This window comes from Rhinoderma darwinii, chromosome 4, assembly GCF_050947455.1.
Source record: "Rhinoderma darwinii isolate aRhiDar2 chromosome 4, aRhiDar2.hap1, whole genome shotgun sequence".
NCBI classification, from domain to species: Eukaryota; Metazoa; Chordata; class Amphibia; order Anura; family Rhinodermatidae; genus Rhinoderma; species Rhinoderma darwinii.
This window is the reverse complement of record NC_134690.1, coordinates 376,752,055-376,776,248: the sequence shown is the minus strand read 5'-3', so window position 1 is coordinate 376,776,248 and position 24,194 is coordinate 376,752,055. Positions and strand designations below refer to the sequence as shown.

Genomic DNA, 24,194 nt, shown 5'->3' with positions numbered 1-24,194 from the left:
TAACTTAACTTTTCCGAAAGCTTTTTAATGGCTTAAGTGAGAAGTTATCACGCTGCAGCAAGTTATCAGAGTGCAGATAAGCATTATTACATCTGTACATACAGATGTAACCATCTTTATCTTGACTTTTAACACATTAAACCCACAGTCAAGAAACTTTAACTTGACTTTTTCAATGGCTTTTGTTGTGTGATATCACGCTACGATAAACTTGGCTACATCTGTATACCACAAGACACTGCATAGTAGACATCTGTAGACACTAAAGGCCTCAAAACTGTATAGAAGAAGCTTTAAGTGTAACGTCTTCCATGAAAACATAAACCCATGGACTTTCTTGCCTTTAATTTAAATTCAGTAGGTTGACTAAGAAGACTAGACCTGAAAAATATTGATATCCTGCCAGTAGTTAACCATATGGAAACTATGAATGTCCACTGAGAGACATCAATGGGGTAAATATTGATTATGGAGGAGTGATTGAAGCAAGCTGTGGAATGTATAAATAGTGAAATCTCTTTGAGAGGACCACCCATAATTGCACTAATAAATGGTCTTGTAGAGGAGAGGTCCTCTCAACGAAAAGATTGCTAGTATATGATGGAACTGAAAAGCTGTCAGAAGAAATCTGGTCTGGATAAAGAGGTGGTCTGTTGGATAGGTCTCACTATATATATTTATACATGTAGGTGTTAATAAGTACATATAAAGAGAATGAGAAAGTTCATGATAAACATATCAAAACATCATGACCCAGTGCCCTTGTGTCTCTTGTCTTCCAAACTTTGAAGTGGGATGGGAAGAACTCATGACACATGAGTCTTCCTGCTTCACTCTCTAGATGTGCCAACAAGGCTAGGAGAAATGTCTCAGAATACAGCTCCCCCTACAGTCTGTTAAATGAGGTGAAGAAGTGATAGTAATGCTATCATGATAACTGTCCATATAAAGCACCAAGGATGAATTTTACTATTCAGTCGCTGCCATTGTACACATTGTCTCCTTCCATCTGAGGATCTGCTTTACACCAAATACCTACAGTAGAGTAAAGCATAAGACATAGCTGCAATCGGAAACTACAAGCAGATACATACCATACATATCTCATTATTCTACATGGCCTATAAATGTCACAGTCTGAGATGTAAAATGCAAGCAGAAATACATTTAAATGCAAAGGACAAAATACTTAGTAAAAACGTGTAAGCAATGTTAAACGCCCAAAATGGGACACCTGCCGGCTGTAAGAATAGTCTTGATTTTCTGTGACACAGTTTTATGTTCTCCCAGGACTGCTTTTTAAATAACATGGCACTAGTTACCAGAAACAGAATTACAAAAGGCTCCATTCAATGGGAAAATGTCCTGTCCCTCATCTAGACAGGACTGACTAACAAAGGTCTATTCATTCCCAACATAAAGTATCACCTTGTTTGCGAGTGTCCTGCTGGAGCCACAAACATTCCTAATCTGTTGTTATTAGCAGTCAGTACCTGTGCTGGGGGAACGAGCAAATGCAAAAATTAAATGCATCTCATAAGATGTAAAGGATTGAACACTCTGTGCTGGCAGAACAGCTCGAGCCTAAATTAGAAAGTATGCCGGCCAGGTAAAGGGAAAAGCACCGTAGACAGTCTATATTATAATGATCCCCTGGTGCACATCACCAGCCAGCCTAGAGAAGGCAAAGAAAAGCAGGTAACAAACTACATGGATTGTATTATTCCAAACTAGTGATCTGGTCAAAATAATGCTAGCTTGGTTTCATGCGCATGACTGTATTACAGCTCCATACAACCTCAGTGGTGTACAGTCGAGATACGGCACCCACAGACTATGCCTATGTATGCTTCCGATTTCATATGGAGGCATGCAAAGTGTTTTCTGTTGAATTTTGGGTGGTCGAAAAGGATGACTTAGGTCCTTTTCACATCAGCGTTGGTTTCCGTTCATGGGTTCTGTTGCATCTTTCTGTCGGAGGAACCCATGAATGGAAAGGTAAATGGAAACCATCGCCTCCGTTTGCATTACCATTGATTTCAATGGTAACACTTCTGGTGCAAATGGTTTCCGTTAGTCTCCGTTCTGTCAAGTTTCAGTTTTTCTTAGCGGAAACAATAGCGTAGTCAACTACACTATTGTTTCCGCTAAAAAGACTAAAACCTTACGAAACAGAGACAAACGGAAACCATTTGCAACGGAAGAATTACCAAACTGAGACAAATGGAAACCAACACTGATATGAACACAGCCTTAGACCATTTTCTGCCGACAATCATGACAGTTGCCGGACGGCAGATATCTGTGAAAAAGTTGATCTGCATCAAGTGCAGTCTTGGAAAGTCGTTCATGTCAAATGACAGATCTGCATTCCATCAAAGGAAGCCTAGAGAAAGCCAAGATCAAGGCAGAGATTAATCGGCCATTAACTGTTTTAACTTCACAACCTTTATAGAGCAACCGTAAATTTACAAGTGGGTCAGAAAAAGTCGTTCTTAATTGTATGGCCAGCTTTAAACAACAATTTCTAAAAATACGAAATGAGTTACTAGTTGCTTTTCGAGGTCTCTGTCAACAAGAGACCCAGAATTCATCAATGGGTTGAGAGCACTTCTGCTCTAAAGACTTCTACTGTACATGGAAGACTCATATACAGTTTGTGTGTGGGTGTGTGTGTATATATATATATATATATATATATATATATATGTAGATATATATATATAGATATTTATAGATCAATAGATAGATAGATAGATAGATAGATAGATAGATAGATAGATATGAGATAGATAGCTAGATAGATAGATAGATAGATAGATAGATAGATAGATAGATAGATAGATAGATAGATAGATAGATAGATAGATAGATAGATAGATAGATAGATAGATAGATAGATAGATAGATAGATAGATATAGCAGTATATAGTATATAGAGTATATAGCACCAAATGTGTAGTCCTTTTTATGTCCCTGGGTCTACTACCGATACTGTAGTTATACTCATAGTTCAGATAATGTTACAATATAGCCACTTATAGTTGGTTACATTTGGTAACATTTGAATATATTCGGTTTCACATAATATGAAAACATATTATTAGAATGTGAGTTAGAATAGTTTCCAGGGAGTAAAATGCATAAAACCAGCTATTAAAATGTTTGCATTTTCTGCTGAAATGCTCCTCACTAGAACAGTAGTATGCCTTGCATAGCCTTTAAGAATGTTCCTCACTTCTTTGCATTTTTTGATAGTGATAATAGATCTTAAAAGAACTTTGGGCATGATCATATTTAATTCATCCAAGCTCAAGATGCTTAAGGAAACAGGACTTCATTAATTAGTATTCCACCTGGTAGTGACAAAATCAATGAGTACTGAAGTAATTAGGAACACTTTTTTATTGCAATAGCAGTCAATTATAGTAATTGAGTTCAGGGGTTATTTGGTCACTCCGTGAAGTCTGAGATAAGACTGACCAGTTCAATAGAAATCTTAATTTAAGTAAAATAACTTATAAGGATACTTGTGTCTGTTATTTCTGCCTACGCCCTGTATTATCTATTCATTACCTCTCTACACACAGTGCCTTGCTCATATCATTATTAACTTTTTCTAGCTGGTACAATGACTTTGAAGGCAATTTTTGCACATTTAGACTTTTTTTTTTAAATGGGGCTTTTACAAGCCTAATATACTGAGATGCTCATAAACTGAAGAGGACAATAGTGGTGACCATATAGGAGGTAAGGGCATGACCACACATGGCGGAATTCCTCCGCAACTGTCCGCATCAATGCCGCACCTAATCCGGGTTGCGGATTACGGCTGCGGATCTGCACAAAATGTGCAGAAAATTGATGCGGACTGGCCGCTGCGGACTGCAGGAAAAGTGCTTCCCTTCTCCCTATCAGTGCAGGATAGAGAGAAGGGACAGCACTTTCCCTAGTGAAAGTAAAAGAAATTCATACTTACCGCCCGTTGTCTTGGTGACGCGTCCCTCCTTCGGCATCCAGCCCGACCTCCCTGGATGACGCGCCAGTCCATGTGACCGCTGCAGCCTGTGCTTGGCCTGTGATTGGCTGCAGCCGTCACTTACACTGAAACGTCATCCTGGGAGGCCGGACTGGAGACAGAAACAGGGAGTTCTCGGTAAGTACGAACTTCATTTTTTTTTACAGATACATGTATATTGAGATCGGTAGTCACTGTCCCGGGTGCAGAAACAGTTACTGCCGATCGCTTAACTCTTTCAGCACCCTGGACAGTGACTATTTACTGACGTCTCCTAGCAACGCTCCCGTCATTACGGGAGCCCCATTGACTTCCTCAGTCTGGCTGTAGACCTAGAAATACATAGGTCCAGCCAGAATGAAGAAATGTCAAGTAAAAAAAGCAAGACGCATCCGCAGCACACATGACATGTGCATGACAGCTGCGGACTTCATTGCGGAACTTTGACTCTCCATTGAAGTCAATGGAGAAATTCCGCCATGAGTCCGCCACTGCTCCGCAACAGACAGAGCATGCTGCGGACACCAAATTCCGCTCCGCAGCCTATGCTCCGCAGCGGAATTGTACGCATCGTGTAAACGAACACTGCTAAATTAAAGTGAAAGTCAATGTAGAAACGGCTCCGCTGCGGATTAACGCTGCGGAGTGTCCGCAGCGGAATTTAAGTGCAATTCCGCCATGTGTGAACCCGCCCTAACTGTGGTGTGATGGACAAAGCCCTAGAGGTGCAATCTACCATACAGTGCATCCTCTGGCTGGAGAAAAGCCCTGTGAGGCTGAAACAATGGCAATTTATTATGTCACTGTATATTAATCAATAAAAGTTTATATTCAGAATTCATATAGATCTATCATATTTAAGTTTACTTATGATGATGACAAATTAATTGTCAATATACACAAAATACTTATTGTCCAGCCTGTTAAAGGGGTTGTCTGGTTTCAGAAAATGTATGTTATTTTTTTTTGCAAAATTAAAAGTTTTACAATTTTCCAATATACTTTCTGTAGTAATTCCTCACAGTTTTCGAGATTTCTGCTTGTTGTCTATCAGTAGGGACATTTATTGTTTAACCCCTTAAGAACAAAGCCTGTTTTGGCCTTAAGGACACCATTCTTTTTAAATCCGACATGTCAATTTAAGTAGTAATAACTTTGGAAAGCTCTTATGTATCCAAGCGAATTCTGAGACTGTCTTCTCGTGACACATTGTTCTTTATGTTAGTGGTAAAATTTGGTTGATACATTCAGTGTCTATTTGTGAAAAACACCAAAATTCTGAGAAAATTTAAAAAAAAATTAGCATGTTTTAATTTTAAATGTATTTGCTTGTAAGACAGAGACTAATACCACACAAAATGGTTACTAATTTGCATTTACCATATGTCTACTTTATGTTGGCATCCTTTTTTAAAAGTCCTTTTATTTTTCTAGGACGTTACAAGGCGTATAACTTTAGCAGCAATTTCTCAAATTTTCAAGAAAATTTCCACAACCTAATTTTTTAGGGACCAGTTAAGTTCTGAAGTGGCTTTGAGGGGCCTTTATATTAGAAACCCCCCAAAAATCACCCCATTTTAAAAACTGCACCCCTCAATGTTTTTAAAACAGCATTTAGAACGTTTCTTAACCCTTTAGGCGTTTCACAGGAAGTAAAACAATGTGGAGGTGAAATTGACAAAATATTTTTTTGGCCATAATTAAATTTGAATCCAGTTTTTTCTGTGACACAGAAGGTTTTACCAGAGAAACGCAACTCAATATTTATTTCCCAGATTCTGCAGTTTTTAGAAATATCCCACATGTGGCCCTAGTGTGCTAATGAGCTGAAACACCGGCCTAAGAAGCAAAGGAGCACCTATTGGATTTTGAGGCCTCCTTTTTTTTAGAATATGTTTTAGGCACCACATCAGGTTTGAAGAGGTCTTGGGGTGCCAAAACAGTGGAAGCACCCCCAAAAAGACACAATTTGGCAAACTGCACTCCTCAAGGAATTTATCGAGGGGTATAAGGACCATTTTAACCCAACAGGTTTTATTTGCTGAATTTAGTAGAATTAGGCCGTGAAAATGAAAATCTAAGTTTTTACAATAAAACGTAGAAATATTCAATTTTTACAAGGACTAAAGGAGAAGAAGCATACCAATATTTGAAAAGAAATTACTCCCAATTATGGCAACACCCCATATTGTAATAAACTGCTGTTTGGACACATAGCAGGGCTCAGAAGGGAAGGAGTGCCATTTGGCTTTCAGAGTTCAAGTTTTGCTGGATTGGTTTTTGGGTGCCATGTCACATTTGCACTAAAAAATGGAAACCCCAAAAAAGTTACCCCTTTTGGGAAACTACACCCCTCAAGGAATGTATCTAGGGCTATATTAAGCGTTTTGAACCTACAAGTTTTTTAGGGAATATATTGGAATTAGGTTGTAAAATTAAAAGTCTAATTTTTTTCTAATAAAATGTAGTTTTAGCTCAGATTTTTTTATTTTCACAATAGATAAAGGAGAAAAAGCACTCCAAAATGTGTAAATAAAAATTTTCTGAGCACAGCAATACCCTATATGTCGCAATAAACTGCTGTTTGGACCCACGGCAGGGCTTAGAAAGGAAGGAGCACCATTTGACTTTTAGAGCTCAAGTTTTGCTGGAATGTTTTGCGGCGCCATGTCACATTTGCAAAGCCCCTGAGTGACCAAAACAATGCAAACCCTGCAAAAGTGACCCCATTTGGGAAACTACACCTCCCAAGTAATTTATCTAGCGGTATAGTGAGCATTTTGACCCCACAGGTTTTTTGCTGAATTTATTGGAATGTAAATTTTTTCCAGTAAAGTGTTTATTTTTTTTTTCATTTTCACAACGAATAAAGAAGAAAAAGCCCCCAACAATTGTAAAGCAATTTCTCCCGAGTACGGCAATACCCCATATGTGGTCATAAACTGCTCTTTGGACACACCGCAGGGCTCAGAATGGCAGGAGCGCTACTTAGCATGCAAATTTTGCCTGATTGGTTTTTGGAAGCCATGTAACATTTGCAGAGCACCTGAGGTACCAGTACAGTAGAAACCCCTGAGAAGTAACTACATTTTGGAAACTATACCCCTCAGGGCATTTATCTAGGGGTGTAGTGAGCATTTTGACCCCACAGGTGTTTCATAGATTTTATTCTAATTAGGCAGTGAAAATGTAAAATACATTTTTTCCCAAGAATATGTAGTTTTAGCTCCCAATTTTCTATTTTCACAAGGGGTAATAGGCAAAAAAACACCACACAATTTGTTACTCAAATTCCCCACAGTACAGCAATACCCCATGTGTGGCCCTAAACTGCTGTTTGAGCACATGGCAGAGCTCAAAATGGCAGGAGCGCCATTTGGCTTTTAGAGTGCAGATTATGCTGGACTGGTGTACGGGCGCCATGTCGCATTTGCAGAGCTCCCTTAGGTACCAGAGTAGAGTGAAAAACCCAGAGAAGTGACCCCATTTTGTAAACGACACCGCTTTAAGTCATTTACCATTTGCCTGGACATATGAAAGGGCTTAGGAATGAAAGAGCAAATACGCATGTGAGGACTATTTTGGTAATTTTCGCAGCATTGGCCCACAATTGCAGGGCTCTGAGGTCAAATAGTAAAACAAACCCCAAATAGTGACCCCCATTTTGGAAACTGGGGGCATTTTTTTAAGGGGAGTTACTGGGCATTTTGACCCCACAGGATTTTTTCTTTATTTGAAATGAACGGTCAGTGGATGGTGCAAAGTGAAAATTGCAATTTACCAATGATAAGCCATTTTAGTGCCTAATATGTTGTGCACAGTTCGTGCCGCTGAAGACAAATACCTCATAAACGGTTAAGTGGGTTCCCCTGGGTATAGCGATGCCATTTATGTGGAAGTAAATTGCTGTTTGGGCACGCTGTAGGGCTCAGAATGTAGCGAGCGCCATTTCTAGTTCTGTGTGGGTTTTACTGGTATTTCAGTTTATAATGTGGGGACATATGTAAGCTGAGCAGAGTACATCAGGGTATATGTAATCTGTGCGGAGTACATCAGGGCATTATTAGAGGGTATAATAATGGGGTAAATAAATAATAATCCGCAGATATGTGGCCGGTGTCGCACTGATAAATGGCGCCCGATGTTATCCGATTTTGGAACACTGCATATTTTGTGTTACCATATTCTGAGAGCCAGAACTTTTTTATTTTTTCTTCACCGGAGCCGTGTGAGGGCTTATTTGTAGCGGGACAATCTGTAGTTTTCATTGGTACCATGTTGGGGCACATGCTATTTTTTTATCACTTTTTATTTCATTTTTTGGCACGCAGGGTTACCAAAAACCATCAATTCTGACAATGTTTTTTTTATTCTTTTTTTTACGGCGTTCACCGTGCGCTATAAATTACATATTTACTTTATTTTGCGGGTCGGTACGATTACGGCGATACCATATGTATAACGTTTTTTAATCTTTTGTAGCGTTTGCAAAATAACATCACTTTTAAATAATTTATTTTGTGTCACCATATTCTGAGAGCCATAACTTTTTTTCTTTTTCAGTCAAAAAAAGCTGTGGGAGGTCTTGTTTTTTGCGGGACGGGCTTCAGTTTTTAATGGTATGATTTTGGGGTACATGCAACTTTTAGATCACTTTTAATTATATTTTGGGTGTGGTGGTGACCAAAAAACAGCGATTCTGGACTTGTCTTTTATTTTATTTTTTTATGGTGTTCACCGTGCGGGTAAAATAACATAAATATTTTTATAATTTGGGTTTTACGGACGTGGCGATACCAAATATGTGTACTTTTTAAAATGTTTTCAGTTTTGAAACTTATTTTTTTACTTTTTTACAACATTTTCCATAACCATCACGTACATTTACGTGGGAAAGCGCTAACACACTAGCGCCCACGATGTAACTGTACATGATTTTGCACAATGGGGTTAAATCCAGTGGTTAAAATTCTGTCCATGGTCATGTGATGGACACACTGGTGCACGACTTGTTAGAGTGTGTGTATCAGAGCTGTGTCTTCTAACGATCCCAGCAGCTGTTTGTCCATCACATGACCATGTAACGAGCCGTGCACCTGTGTGTCCATCACATGACCATGTAACGAGCCGTGCACCTGTGTGTCCATCACATGACCATGGACAGAATTTTATCCACTGGAAGTAAACAATGAATGTTCCTACTGAATAACAACAAGCAGAGATCTTGAAAACTGTGTGGAATTAATACAGAAATTATTTTGGAAAATTGTATAACTTTTAATTATACGAAAAAAGTCACTCATTTGCTGAAACCGGACAAACCCATGTAAAATACATGTTAATTCCATGAAGCAACGGCGGGGGGTATAAGTTGCCATCAGAGATCCCTGGGAAAGTTCTCTGGGTGGAAAAACTAGGATTGAATCAGAAGAATCCAGTTTATCCAACATCCAATTATCCAGTTCTCAATGTCAGTAGACCTTGGATAAAGGTAGGCAAGTTCCCGGACATAAAGCTACAGCAATTACAGATGTTATAGTCGAGTCCTCCATTTACCATGATGGTCCTCAATAATGTGATGACTGATGTTGGAGAAACAATGAAAGATTCCAGAATTTATCTCAATATCTGAGCATCTGCGGCTGTTTGTATGCGAGCGCTGTGTGATCTCATCCAAGACATTACTGTACACAAATTATTACAACATTATATTCAGATATCTCTGACCCTATCAAATACATACTGTCGCAATGATAAACTGCATTTGAGTGATGGAGAGCTGATAAAATAAGGCCCTACAGCAAGAGCAGCAATGAGAGAAACTGGAACATTTGTCAATGCTGTTTGTACAAGAGTAGCAGAGCTGGATTTGTTATTTAAGTTTGTTGGGTTGTATTGTTTCATAATTGTAATAATTCTCTAGGCGTAACAACGGCTCAGCCACGCAGTTGTAGACCATGTAAACTCAAACAGCTTAGCTGCCGACGGCGGAAGTGCTTGGCACATAAATATCACCTATCCTCAATACGGAGATCTATACTGCCTCTGCAAGTGACATCACCACAAGAAGTGGGCGTCCAGAGTTCAATGGCTTGGGTTTCCATGGCCGAGCAGCTGCACACAAGCCTAAGATCACCGAACACAATGCCAAGTGTCGGCTGGAATGATGTAAAGCCGCCGCCACTGGACTCTGGGAAAGTGGAAACGTGTTCCCGGGAGTGATGAGTCTCGCCTCTCTATCTGGCAGTCTGATGGACGAGTCTGGGTTTGGTGGATGCCAGGAGAACGCTAGAGAGAAATGCATGGTGCCAACTGTGAAGTTTAATGGAGGAGGGTTAATGGTCTGGGGTTGTTTTTCAGGGTTTGGTCCCTTATTTCCAGTGAAGAGTAATGTTAAAGCTACAGCATACCTGGACAATTGTAACATCCAACTCTGCGGGGACAGTTTGGGGTTCGGCCCTTTTCTGTTCCAACATGACTGCACCCCAGTGCACAAAGCAGGGTCCATAACGACATGGTGGGGTGAGTTTGGTGTGGAAGACCTCGAGTGGCTGCACAGAGCCCTGACCTCATCCAACATCAGCGCCTGACCTGACAAATACTTGTTTAGTTGAATGGGCGTAAAAACAGCCACTCCCACAAAGATGCAAAAGGAGGCCCAACTCCATATTAATGGCCATCATTTTGGAATGGGATGTCCAACAAGCTCATATAGTTGTGATCGCTGCACAGAGTTTCTGTGAATGAGTTTTTCTGGGCAACTTCAAGCTTCCTTTTTATAAAAACAAAGTGGTGCAGATATTTTCACTTAATAACTTTTATTTATCAAAATGATTACTGATTTCTTTAGTTTAGACTTTTAGAGTCTTTAGAGAGAGAAAGAGAGAGAAATAGAGAAAGAAAGTGAGAGAGAAAGAAAGAGAGAAAGAGAGAGAGAAAGAATTAGAGAGAGAGAGAAAGAGAAAGAAAGTGAGAGAGAAAGAAAGAGAGAAAGAGAGAGAGAAAGAATTAGAGAGAGAGAGAAAGAGAAAGAGAGAGAGAAAGAGAGAGAGAGGGAGAAAAAGAGAGAGACAGAGAGAGAGAGCGGGAAGGTAGACAATAATGGAGAACAAGGAGGAGAGGGAGTGGGACAAGTAAATAGAGAGGAGAGAGGCAGGGTAGAGAGAGGGAGAGAAAGTAGAGGGGGTAATATGAGGAGGATTTTTACAGGTGGATGAGTAAGTGAAGGGTGACGTTAAATTAAAATACGAGCAGGCGTCTTCATAGACGTTTTCAATAGTGAGACATCATCCTGTATACTGTGACAAGGCTTCCTATATGCCAGGGGCTTGTTCTGTACATTAATAAGAGTTTGTTACATTCAGTGTTATAAAATTGCCAACATTGTCAGTGTCTGGCCTCATATTACCTAAGTTAGTGCTTTATCATTGATCTAAGCTCGGGCGGCTGCATTATGAAGTAGGCTCCTGACTGTCATAGCGCTGAACAAGGGCTTTTTCCTCAATGTTCACATCGCCGGCTGGAGACGCTGCATAATGCATCTTGCCATGTAGTAGAATCTGCCCAGCACCTTGGGTATAGTGCCTGGCGTAATCCTGGACAAACAACTCGTCCAAAATATAGTCATATGTTTTCATAGGACCTTCAAAACCCGTAATGACTCTGTCTTCAAATCTCTAAGCCTCACATAAAATCATTTGGAGATGACATATTTGTTGCTCAGTAATTTTATTTTTAGATTTTCAAGTATATCTCAGTGGGACATTGTAAGATTGCCCTCTAGTGGTAGAAAGCACACATAGCTTTACATTAAAATACTGCATATTAAATGTTTTCTAGAACACCTACCTTAAAGGCATTATTTTTTTACTAAGGGAAATTCGAATAAAATATTTACATTTTTAATTATTTTTATATCTTAGAGATGATCTGTGATTAGAGGAACCATCTGGGTCCGAAAACAGAAAAATCCTATAGGATGCGTATGTTGTATGCAAAACGGCACCTACTTCTCACTGATTGGTCAAGAGGCATTACCTGACCGGACACTTTTTTCTTCCACTCATCCACCACCAGCACTTTACTGTCACTATTTATTATAGTATTTTACTATAGACTGGGACATGCTGGATTTCCAAAGGAGCATGTAGATCCAAGGGCACCCCTGAAACATCAGGCTGTCTGACTGGCACTGATTTGAGACTACTCCTTTAAGTGCGTCTTATACTACAAAATATGTTGCTGCTATATATATATATAATGACAGAAAATAATTTTAGCTGCACTTCACAAATGTATCGCATAGGTTAATCTTTTGTTTTAGGAACGTTGGATTAATCATCCATACGTTTTGTGAAAAATATATTCATCTGTTAAACTTTTGGCAAGAATATCCAAAAAGATCCATCTAAATTATCCAAACCTGTCACATTGCAGATACATTTATGTTGGAAAAACTTATGTGGGAACGATGTCGCCATCTACTGGACAAATGTTGTGCTGTATTGTATTATTATTATTATGGATTTCAATGCACAGAGAAAAATTATTTCGTTATTGTTGTGTTTTTTTTAAATTATCAGCTATATATATGTGCAGCAACGTCAATATACATCATCCTTGGTTATCTGCTAAACCTTTGTCCTCCGTTCTCACCTTCCTCACTGATCTCTTTTAACAGAAATTGTCGTACGAAAATAAATCTACATAAGAAAAGTCTAAAATGTCGACATATGAGCAGTCTGGGATGTCTACATTTTTTAGCAGTCTGGGATGTCTATATATCAGCAGTCTGGGATGTTTATATATGAGCAATCTGGCATGTCTATATATCAGCAGTCTGGGATGTCTACATATGAGCAGTCTGGGATGTCTATATATGAGCAGTCTGGGATGTCTATATATGAGCAGTCCGGGATGTCTACATATGAGCAGTCTGGGATGTCTACATATGAGCAGTCTGGGATGTCTACACATAAGCAGTCTAGGATATCTACATATGAGCAGTCTGGGATGTCTACATATGAGCAGTCTGGGATGTCTACATATGAGCAGTCTGGGATGTCTACATATGAGCAGTCTGGGATGTCTACATATGAGCAGTCTGGGATGTCTACATATGAGCAGTCTGGGATGTCTACATATGAGCAGTCTGGGATGTATACATATGAGCAGTCTGGGATGTCTATATATGAGCAGTTTGGGATGTCTACATATGAGCAGTCAGGGATGTCTACATATGAGCAGTCTGGGATGTCTACATATGAGCAGTCTGGGATGTCTATATATGAGCAGTCTGGGATGTCTATATATGAGCAGTCTGGGATGTCTACATATGAGCAATCTGGGATGTCTATATATATATATATATATATATATATATATATATGAGCAGTCTGGGATGTCTATATATGAGCAGTCTGGGATGTCTACATATGAGCAGTCTGGGATGTCTATATATGAGCAGTCTGGGATGTCTACATATGAGCAGTCTGGGATGTCTATATATGAGCAGTCTGGGATGTCTATATATGAGCAGTCTGGGATGTATATATATGAGCAGTCTGGGATGTCTACATATGAGCAGTCTGGGATGTATACATATGAGCAGTCTGGGATGTCTATATATGAGCAGTTTGGGATGTCTACATATGAGCAGTCAGGGATGTCTACATATGAGCAGTCTGGGATGTCTACATATGAGCAGTCTGGGATGTCTATATATGAGCAGTCTGGGATGTCTATATATGAGCAGTCTGGGATGTCTACATATGAGCAATCTGGGATGTCTATATATATATATATATATATATATATATATGAGCAGTCTGGGATGTCTATATATGAGCAGTCTGGGATGTCTACATATGAGCAGTCTGGGATGTCTATATATGAGCAGTCTGGGATGTCTACATATGAGCAGTCTGGGATGTCTATATATGAGCAGTCTGGGATGTCTATATATGAGCAGTCTGGGATGTATATATATGAGCAGTCTGGGATGTCTACATATGAGCAGTCTGGGATGTCTACATATGAGCAGTCTGGGCTGTCTATATATGAGCAGTCTGGGATGTCTACATGAGCAGTCTGGGATGTCTACATATGAGCAGTCTAGGATGTCTACATATGAGCAGTCTGGGATGTCTATATATGAGCAGTCTGGGATGTCTACATATGAGCAGTCTGGGATGTATGTATATGAGCAGTCTGGGATGTCTACATATGAGCAGTCTGGGATGTCTACATATGAGCAGTCTGGGATGTCTACATATGAGCAGTCTGGGATGTCTATATATGAGCAGTCTGGGATGTCTACATATGAGCAGTCTGGGATGTCTACATATGAGCAGTCTAGGATGTCTACATATGAGCAGTCTGGGATGTCTATATATGAGCAGTTTGGGATGTCTACATATGAGCAGTCTGGGATGTCTACATATGAGCAGTCTGGGATGTCTACATATGAGCAGTCTGGGATGTCTATATATGAGCAGTCTGGGATGTCTATATATGAGCAGTCTGGGATGTCTATATATGAGCAGTCCGGGATGTCTACATATGAGCAGTGTGGGATGTCTATATATGAGCAGTGTGGGATGTCTATATATGAGCAGTCTGGGATGTCTATATATGAGCAGTCTGTGATGTCTATATATGAGCAGTCTGGGATGTCTATATATGAGCAGTCTGGGATGTATATATATGAGCAGTCTGGGATGTCTACATATGAGCAGTTTGGGATGTCTATATATGAGCAGTCTGGGATGTCTATATATGAGCAGTCTGGGATGCCTATATATGAGCAGTGTGGGATGTCTGTATATGAGCAGTGTGGGATGTCTATATATGAGCAGTCTGCGATGTCTATATATGAGCAGTGTGGGATGTCTATATATGAGCAGTCTGGGATGTATATATATGAGCAGTCTGGGATGTCTATATATGAGCAGTTTGGGATGTCTATATATGAGCAGTTTGGGATGTCTATATATGAGCAGTTTGGGATGTCTATATATGAGCAGTTTGGGATGTCTATATATGAGCAGTCTGGGATGTCTATATATGAGCAGTTTGGGATGTCTACATATGAGCAGTCTGGGATGTCTATATATGAGCAGTTTGAGATGTCTATATATGAGCAGACTTGGATGGTATTTTGTGCTTCAAAACTTGTATTCTTTTTTTTACTGTTTACGGGGATGCACTTGATTTAGAGAGTAGGTGGAGTGAAGGTTGGAGAAGTTCCCCTAAGTGCCCACTCCATTTACTACTAGAGCCAGAAGGTGTACATCTGCACTCACAAGGGAGCGACTGTTTCGTCTACATCAAGTCTATCTATACTATAGGCATACCTCCCAACCGTCCCGGATTCGGCGGGACAGTCCCGGTTTCTCACCGCTGTCCCGCCGTCCTGTGCAGTCTGTAAATGTACCGCTGGGTGCTGCATCAGAACAGCTGATCGCTGCTGACTGCAGCAGCGATCAGAAGAAGGCAGGAGTCTTGCGGCGGTGTTCTCACTGGGATCGATGCCGGCCCGTGAGTTGACTAGTCCAGTCACCTGACCTGTCACCTGACCTTACCGGTTAGGTGACTAGACTGGTTCACTCCCGGGCCGGCATCGACACCAGTGAGAACGCCGCTGCAAGACTCCTGCCTTCTTCAGACGGTGCGTGATAGGGCTATTCACAAGACTGATTATTTGACAGCCCGGGAAACCTGGCCGTCAAAAAATGGGACATGCTCTATTTTCGGCCGTTTACCCGGCCGCCCGGCTCCCATAGAAGTCTATGGGGCCGGGTAATACACGGCCATCTCCGGATGTGTCCCGAGTGACGGCCGTGTCTTCCACCACTCGCGCTCCCTCTCCTCCTCCTCCTCACAGTGCAGAGTTCAAGTGAGGAGGAGGAGGGTCTTTTTTGGGGGATTCCGCTACAGGAGAAGTGAGTGACTACACTGTCCATATATGGACACAGCAACGTCACTCACTTCTGAAGCGGAATGCCCGACCCTGTGGCCAGGGATTCCGCTACAGGAGAAGTGAGTGACTACACTGTCCACATATGGATACAGTGACATCACTCACTTGTGAAGCGGAATCCCCGACCCTGTGGCTGGGGATTACGCTACACAAGAAGTGAGTGACCACACTGTCCATATATGGACACAGTGACGTCACTCACTTCTGAAGCGGAATCCCAGACCCTGTGGCCGGGGATTCCTCTCCAGGAGAAGTCAGTGACTACACTGTCCATATATGTCAGTGACTTCTCCTGGAAGGGGGGGATGGGTGCAACCTACAAGGGGCTGTGTGGCATTACCTACAAGGGGCTGTGTGGCATTACCTACAGGGGGCTGTGTGGCATTACCTGCAGGGCGCTGGGTGGCATTACCTGCAGGGGGCTGAGTGGCATTACCTACAGGGGGCTGGGTGGCATTACCTACAGGGGGCTGTGTGGCATTACCTACAGGGGGCTGTGTGGCATTACCTACCAGGGGGGCTGTGTGGCATTACCTACAGGGGGCTAGGTGGCATTACCTACAGGGGGCTGTGTAGCATTACCTACCAGGGGGGCTGTGTAGCATTACCTACCAGGGGGGCTGTGTGGCAATACACACAAGGGGGGCTGTGCCATTATCTACAGAGGGCTGTGTGTAGCAACAAATTTAAATGAAATTCATTCGATTTTAAAACGGACAGGGGGGCTCTGGTGGATGATTTTTCCATTGACCGGTAGCAGAGTTACACAACTGAGAAAAAAAATCCCCATCATGTAACTCTGCTACCTGTCAATTGAAAAGTCATCCACCACAGCTTGTTATTTGCAGAAGGATCTGGCCGTGATTTGATGTGTTTATGTGGGATATTGGGCGTGGTTAGGGGCGTGGCTTAAAATTTCCCTCTTTTCCAAATTCAAAAGTTGGGAGGTATGCTATAGGGGCAGTACATGCAGCTCCTAATGGCCCCGTGGAGTGAGGGGCCCTGGCCCTGTGTTATCCCATCCCCTCGGCTGCTGGGTGGCAAGGAACCATGCAGGACTCCCTTTTCAAGAGTAACTGAATTGTTAGCTAAGAAGAGAGTGGAAAATTGGTCCAAGGGTCATAGAAAGGGAGTAGAAGAAGAATCAAGCACCAGGCTCCTCAGTCCTGGGTGGCAAAACCTGGCACCATAATGGGGACCCTTTTTTTTTCTTGTTTTGAGGCCATCTCTCTTCTATCTACGTCACCCGTAGATTGGAATATAGTCTCATTTTGGAAGCGGAAACGTCGATATGAGAAACGGTAGCATTTCCGAAGCATTGTAGCCTATAGAAGGTGGGCCAATCCTATACAGGAGTGAGACCGGGCTAATAAAGGAAGGTTTAAGGTGCAATAACTATTTTGATAAATAGAAATATTGGAATCGTTTCTGACAAAACTTTGGGTCCATGAATCTGTTACCACCATGTTGCTCATACAGAACAATTTGTTTTGTTTTCAGAAATTCACTGTAAATGTCTCTTTAACATGAAGAAGTGTGAATGTACGGACGTGTAATCCCCTCCCCCGTCCTGACTTCAGGCCATTCAATTAACAGCAAATCCAATTTCTAAATGAGCACAACATTAGTAATTTCACTTTTTAATTACAGAAACTTCTCAGTGTTTCTCTTCTTTCTCTTTGTGCTGAAGATTATTCAATAGAAAGTTAAAAATTTCTGACATTGATTTGCTTTACCTCAGTAGGCAATTTTCCATATTACTACAGTCGTCTTTTTTGTTGTTTTTTTTCTGGTATTAATTTGACATTTTTGTTTTTAAAAAAGCTTTTAGAAGTTTTTTTTAAGATATTCACAACTTGTGAATCACAAGGATACAGAAGAAGGAAAAGCATAGCAAAAATCAAGTTGGGACACAACCACAATCTGGAAAACGCATCCAATTTTGGTTTACTGGGTCCCGTGCTTGAACACCACCTCCCCCTTTGCACTAGTAGGAGAAAGGAACGGCAGGATAAAAGTTTTCTGGGGTTTTAGATTCTAAACATCTCATTAGTCTGGCAAGACAATTGCCCGATTATCAGACTTTCACCTTACTACTATTAGACCGCGTTCCCTACTTCAGGCTTAATGCATTCTGAAAATATCCTTTTAGTTGAAACCTATTCCATTTTTGTCTCCCTCCCTCCCATTGCATTTCTCCCCTCTAACCTTTATTACTTACATCTATGCTAGTTATGCCATTTTCCCTGTAATATGAAGTAGTTATAACAAGTGAGATTCAGCTCGTTTTTATATTTATCTAAATTGCATTTAAAGTGCTAAAAATCCTCGAAACAAAATTGAAGACAGAAGACTGCTGATGAAATGCAGGAAACGTCTTCTCCAGCAAACTACTTCTAGGACATTTCAGCAGAATTCAAGTAAAAGGGGAAATTTGCAACTTTAAAATATCCTATCGACATACCAGGGGCAAGTTAAAGGCAGAGTATCAGGAAAGTCTTGCCTGGCAGTCCTCAACTAAAGGTTCACAGTGACGTCTAATCCTGCAGATATCTGTATGTCAGCAAGAAGCGGTGGCAGAGTGGAAAAATTCATCACTGCAGGATCAGACTACACAGAGTTTGTTTGTAGTCTGTATCCATGGAAACTACATGTGCTATATAACTGGACCCCAATCCCAGATTCTTTTTGCAAATACGAAAAACTCGCAGTACTCGTGGTTGTAGTGAAATAAAATAAGATTTATTTACACGTTAGAAGAGTGCAACGTTTCAGCCCACATATTGGTATTATATATATATATATATATATATATATATATATATATATATATATATATATATATATATATACAGTATCACACTAAAATAAACTAAACATGAAATAGGTCTACTTATATATGTGTATGTACAGAAGGGTCCTTCCTTAACTTTTCTCTTATCTCAACATATCTTAAGATGTATGGGGCATCTTTGAAAAAATTTACATAATTTTGAATACACTGTCTATACTATATGTGTCTGTGTGTGGTCACCCAGTGGTTGAGATGTGAATTGCAGCCTGTCAAGGGTTTTGCTATCATCTCGCGATATTCGAGTCCTTAACCAAATTCAAGCAAAGGTAAGGGTGGATACTTCTGTAGATCCAGATTTTTTCCATCTAAAGCAATGAAGGCTTGAAGACAGATCAACATTTTAGCCTCCATTTTCGTAAACGGCACAAATATAGTTCCTTAACAGAAAATAAACTAAATACTCCAATTGACGAAATAAAGAACCTGAGTAAAACTTTTTTCCAAGGGCAACTTCACAACTGGGAACCTCTTATTTCCAGCATTGATAAGCTGTCCATAGACAAGAGAATTATGTAGAATCTCCTCCATTATAGACTATGTATGTCTATGAGAAAGCTCTACTGCCCCCCACTTCTCCCGTTGGAACGTCAGACAGGTTAGGTTTTTACCTTTTCTTGCCATGCTTAACATTCATGTTATTTGAGGAAAGTGGAAGCTTTGCCAGCTTAATTGTATGGCCAGCTTAGAGGGTATGTGCATTTTTGCAACCTTTTGTTTTATTGTTCCAATACAGTTAAAAGAAGAAATTAAGAAACTTTGCAAGCAGTTTATTTTTCCTACCGTTTTGTGTATACAGCTCCAATGCATAGCCATGTGTTTCCATGATTATAGAGTACTAACCAAGCCTGTTTGCGGACTGATCTGCGGTCATGTGTTACTTCTTCCATCTGCTCACTCTGCATTGTGTAGATTAGCTCATAACTATGTCCTTTATATTCTTTATTAGCCAAATAGCACAATATATATTTTTTGCTGTTTGGTGTAATAGTAGAGCGGATCTGTCCCTGTACCATGCTGACATTAAACAGGGTAAGCGTAGTATGATGCCAGGTCCGCTTTATGGCAGAGGTCGCAGTCCAGCCTGGGGCCAACGAGGAAGATCAACTACTGCTTATCTACATCCATATAGATACTCAAATATAACATATACATACAATAAATGTGCACTTACTTTTGAGATCAAGATTTCTGGCTCCTGCTGTGCTCTGGGTAGTAATTTTTGTGTCAATTTTCACTGTATGAAGATTGCTCGTGTCTCTGGAGATCATGACATTGTGCCATTGATGGTCATTTAAGGGTTTGTTCGAGCTGCCTTTAATTAGGTTTGCACCATTTCCAAGATCAAAAACATAATGTAAATATCTGAAAGATTAAAAAAAATATGTATTTTGCATAAATATAAGATAGTATACTATATCAATTTTCTTGCAGTATTTACCTTTATGGTATCCTTAAGAATAAAGTTTATGTTAATGGAACCTAAGGAAATTCTGTCAAATAAAAATGTGAAGATAAATTCAAATTCCTGATTTTTTTCATTGTAACCATTGTAATAATGCAACAGTATCCTACACCCTGCTGTATATGAGCAAGAAATCTAGACAGTACTCCGAGGACCTCTAGTGGTCAGCTACAGAAATGCCACAGCAATTTATTATTGCTTTACCGTAGTGTAGTACGTGCCAGTATCAGGTGCTACTTCCACCGTCTATAGCTACACCCCTGTAAACTGCATAATCAATATAAAATAAAGCTTTACTTATAATGATATAGCCCTTTTATAGGGAGGAGACTAGGCATTATGCAGTAGGTTTATGCGGACCCATGGACAATAGAGTCATAACAGGCCTCCTTAGGCCACGTTCAGACGTGGCGGAATTGCTATTGAATTCCGCTGAGGACAGTCCGCAGTGGAATTCTGCAGCAGCCTTTTTTTACATTTGTTTCTATACATTTTTAAGAAACTTAGTTCAGACGTTGCGGAAAATAACAGTGCGGAATTTAGGCTGCGGTGCAGAATTTTCCCTCCGAAGCATGCACATTATGTTGCGGAGAAGAAGCGGAATTTCACTGCGGATTTCAGCCTTTGCAATGCAAAAACTGAAATCTGTGGCAAGTCCGCTGTGATATTCGCAACGTCTGAATTACCTGTCAAATATGCAAATGTTGGTGCAGATTCTTTGCGTAATTGCCCCAAATCTGCACCAACATTTGCAGCGGAAAAATTCCGCCATGTGTGAACGTGTCCTTAGGGTATATTCTGAAAAATCTATTCCATACATGTGAATGAGGTTGTTTCTGCAGCAGGTGCATGGATTTTTGCAAACCCCAATCAGATGAATGAGACCGTCACAGAAATGTTGGCAAAAAAATCTGCCGTGTGAGAATTTACCCTTATATTTCAGCTTCTTTTACCCACTACTAATGCTACCAGCTCAATGTTGACATGTGGCATTTTCATGGTGTTTTGTCAGGGATTTTTTCTATGTTATAAATATGGTTTTCTGTCATTTTTACTAAGAAAGCCAAAAAAGTGGCAAAAGTAAAGTCTGAACATCCCATTAGAGTGAGAAAGTCAGCCGCATGCCGCAAAGTTGGTGATTTAACCCGTTCACTGATGGAAATTGGGCATTTTGTTTTTTCAGATGACAAGACCACATGCCTAAATATTTCTTCCCACAGTTTCCCACAAAATGTTGTCATGGTTCAGCCGTTGTGTGGAAATCCTGTACTGTGGCTCTCTGCTGCACCATTCCACACCATGTGAATACAACCCTGCAGTACTAATACTTCTAACAGCTGAGTGTTTGTTACAATTGTATCCAGTCTATGCAAAATTCTGTGAGCTAAACAGCATGTACTTTTAGACTGATATATTTTTCCTGATATATTGTAGCAAACTATCAGCGCAGGAAGGGATTTATGGGCACTGTCTAGACTGGATATAATTGTAGCAGACTCAGTTGTAAGAAGTGTAAGGTCTGTATAGTTTAAGAGGACATAAAAGGAATATTAGGAAGTTACAGAACTTTTTATCATACAGTTTTGTCTTTGCACAAATGATAGATACAGATGTCTCCTTCCTTACTTTTCCCATAATCTCAATATATCCTGAGATATGTGGCGCGAGATGACTAGCTTTGAAAAAAAAAACACATGAATTTGTGATGTCACGAGATGTCTTGCTATATGTGTCTATGTTTTTCCACCCAGTGGTTATAATGTGAATTGCAGCCTGTCAACGGTTTTGCTAGCATGTCGCGATATTGTATTGAATTTGTTTCATGAGAAACTAAAGTCCTTAACCCAATTCAAGCAAAGATAAGGGTGGACACATCTGTAATAGCACCTCTATATTTCCTTCTAATAACACTGCTTGTGGCGCCCCAGGGGCAGTTTCCCCTCTGTACCCCATTAGATTGTCAGTATTAACAGTGAAGCGACCAATATTTTGGTCTCTCCCCTCCAGTATAGAACGTGTCTGTCGGCTGACGTCCCTCTGCCGTCCTGTCTGCTATTATACCAATCCCCGAGCATTTGCTCCTGAGAGATCACACAGGGAGGCACAGATGACATTGCTCGTTATTTGTATACAGGTTTTCTTCAGTTTATTCAGTGTCCAGGCTTGTAAGATGACAGTGACTTACATATAGTAGAACCTGTCCACACTCCCAGCATGCAGGATCTATTTTAAGGTCTGTCTGTATCCATATTTGATTGTTCCCTTGTCTACAGCAGCTCTGGGTGACCTCGGGGCATTGTACTGATAAGTTTAGGTACATTCCTGGTGAGTGGCTGATACTAGTAATATTCAGTGTCTAACATAAGCATGTGGACGCTGCTGTAAGACACACAGAATTGTGTATATACTGTATACATATATGTACTGTATATAGTGCTGATCATTAACAGAGCTCAGTGTTAATAAAGTGTTAAAGGGGTTGTTCGAGATTAGAAAATAGAATCTGCTTATCAGCGCCACTCCTGTCCATGGGCTCTGTCTGGTATTGCTTTACAAAAATTGGAATAGACCCTAGTAGTTGGCGGGTAAAAAACTTAAATATATAGAAAAACTTCCAAGGCAATAGGAACATGTTTTTTTCCCAACTACTTACTAACTCATAGAATAGGATAGTACAATAAATGAAATACCTTTATTAAATTAAGGACAAACATAAAAATGTAAAACTACAATGTGAACTGGCACATGCAATTTGTCTATAGAACATGAGAGATATAACCCAATGCAAAGTTGACACTGCATATAACTCATGTTTCGCCACAGATGCAGCGTCCTCAGGGGTTTTAGGGCATATAGTGGCCTGATCCTTCATATAGTTGACTATAGCTAGTAGTTATACTCAGAGTCAACTTTGCATTGGGTTATATCTCTCATGTTCTATAGACAGATTTATGTCTGCACATTGCATGTGCCAGTTCACATTGTAGTTTTACATTTTCATGTTTGTCCCTAATTGAATAAAGGTATTTCATTTATTGTACTATCCTATTCTATTAGTTAGTAAGTAGTTAGGAAAAAAACTGGTTCCTATAGCCTCGGCAATTTTTCTATATATTCTGTCTGGTATTGCAGCTCATGCCCAATGAAGGGGATATAATACTAGACACAGGTAAGAGTGGGGCTGCATCTGAGGGGGGGGGGCAGCAAAACATTTTATTTTTTTTTCTAATCTGAGACAACACTTTTAAGTGCTTGTTGTGAATCCTAAAATGCGCTTCTCCACTTAAGCATTTAAAAAAACTAGGGTTAACATGGTTGTAAGAAAAATAAAAAGTGGGTTCCGTCGAGCCTCTTTGCCCTTTCTCTACCCCTAGTTCAGTGGTAAACATGAATCTGAATGATGTAAGACAGACTGGTTGCTATGGAAATGAAGCCTGACAATAATATGATAATATGTTAAAATTAAGCCCCTGTGGGTGTGAATCTAGGAGCCTATAAATTCAAGTGGAGTTCGCAACCAGTCCCCCATTATGCCATCCATGTAGACTAATGTATGGATATGCTATGTATATGAATTTTATCATGCTGTACTGATGTCCTTACATAATAACACTAATAGTAATTTGATGGTCTTATTCTATGGAGACTAAACAGTCACTTTGTAAAAAAAAAAAAATTCTTTCAACATATTAAGCAAGAAACTTTGACATAAAAAAAAATCTAAAAATGTGTTTTTTCATATCTTTTATAGACTATAAAGGAAAGTATCTGCACATGTATAGGCAACTTTCGTCTGCAGACTGTGGTCATTGTTTCCCCTGTCTCATGATTGATGGGGGTCCCGGCAATTTGGCTTCCATTGATCAAACTTTTATGGCGC

The 24,194-nt window shown here is 40.2% G+C and overlaps 1 protein-coding gene across 12 annotated transcripts in view; it reads right to left on the bottom strand.

Moving 5' to 3' along the window:
• NRXN1 (neurexin 1) overlaps positions 1–24,194 on the bottom strand; it is a 1,175,924-nt gene that overhangs the window by 523,280 nt on the left and 628,450 nt on the right. For all 12 annotated transcript variants that reach the window (XM_075863167.1, XM_075863168.1, XM_075863178.1 and 9 more), the window contains one exon: positions 20,024–20,214. In XM_075863167.1, coding sequence (XP_075719282.1) covers positions 20,024–20,214 — 191 coding nt within the window. The remainder of the gene's footprint in view (positions 1–20,023; positions 20,215–24,194) is intronic.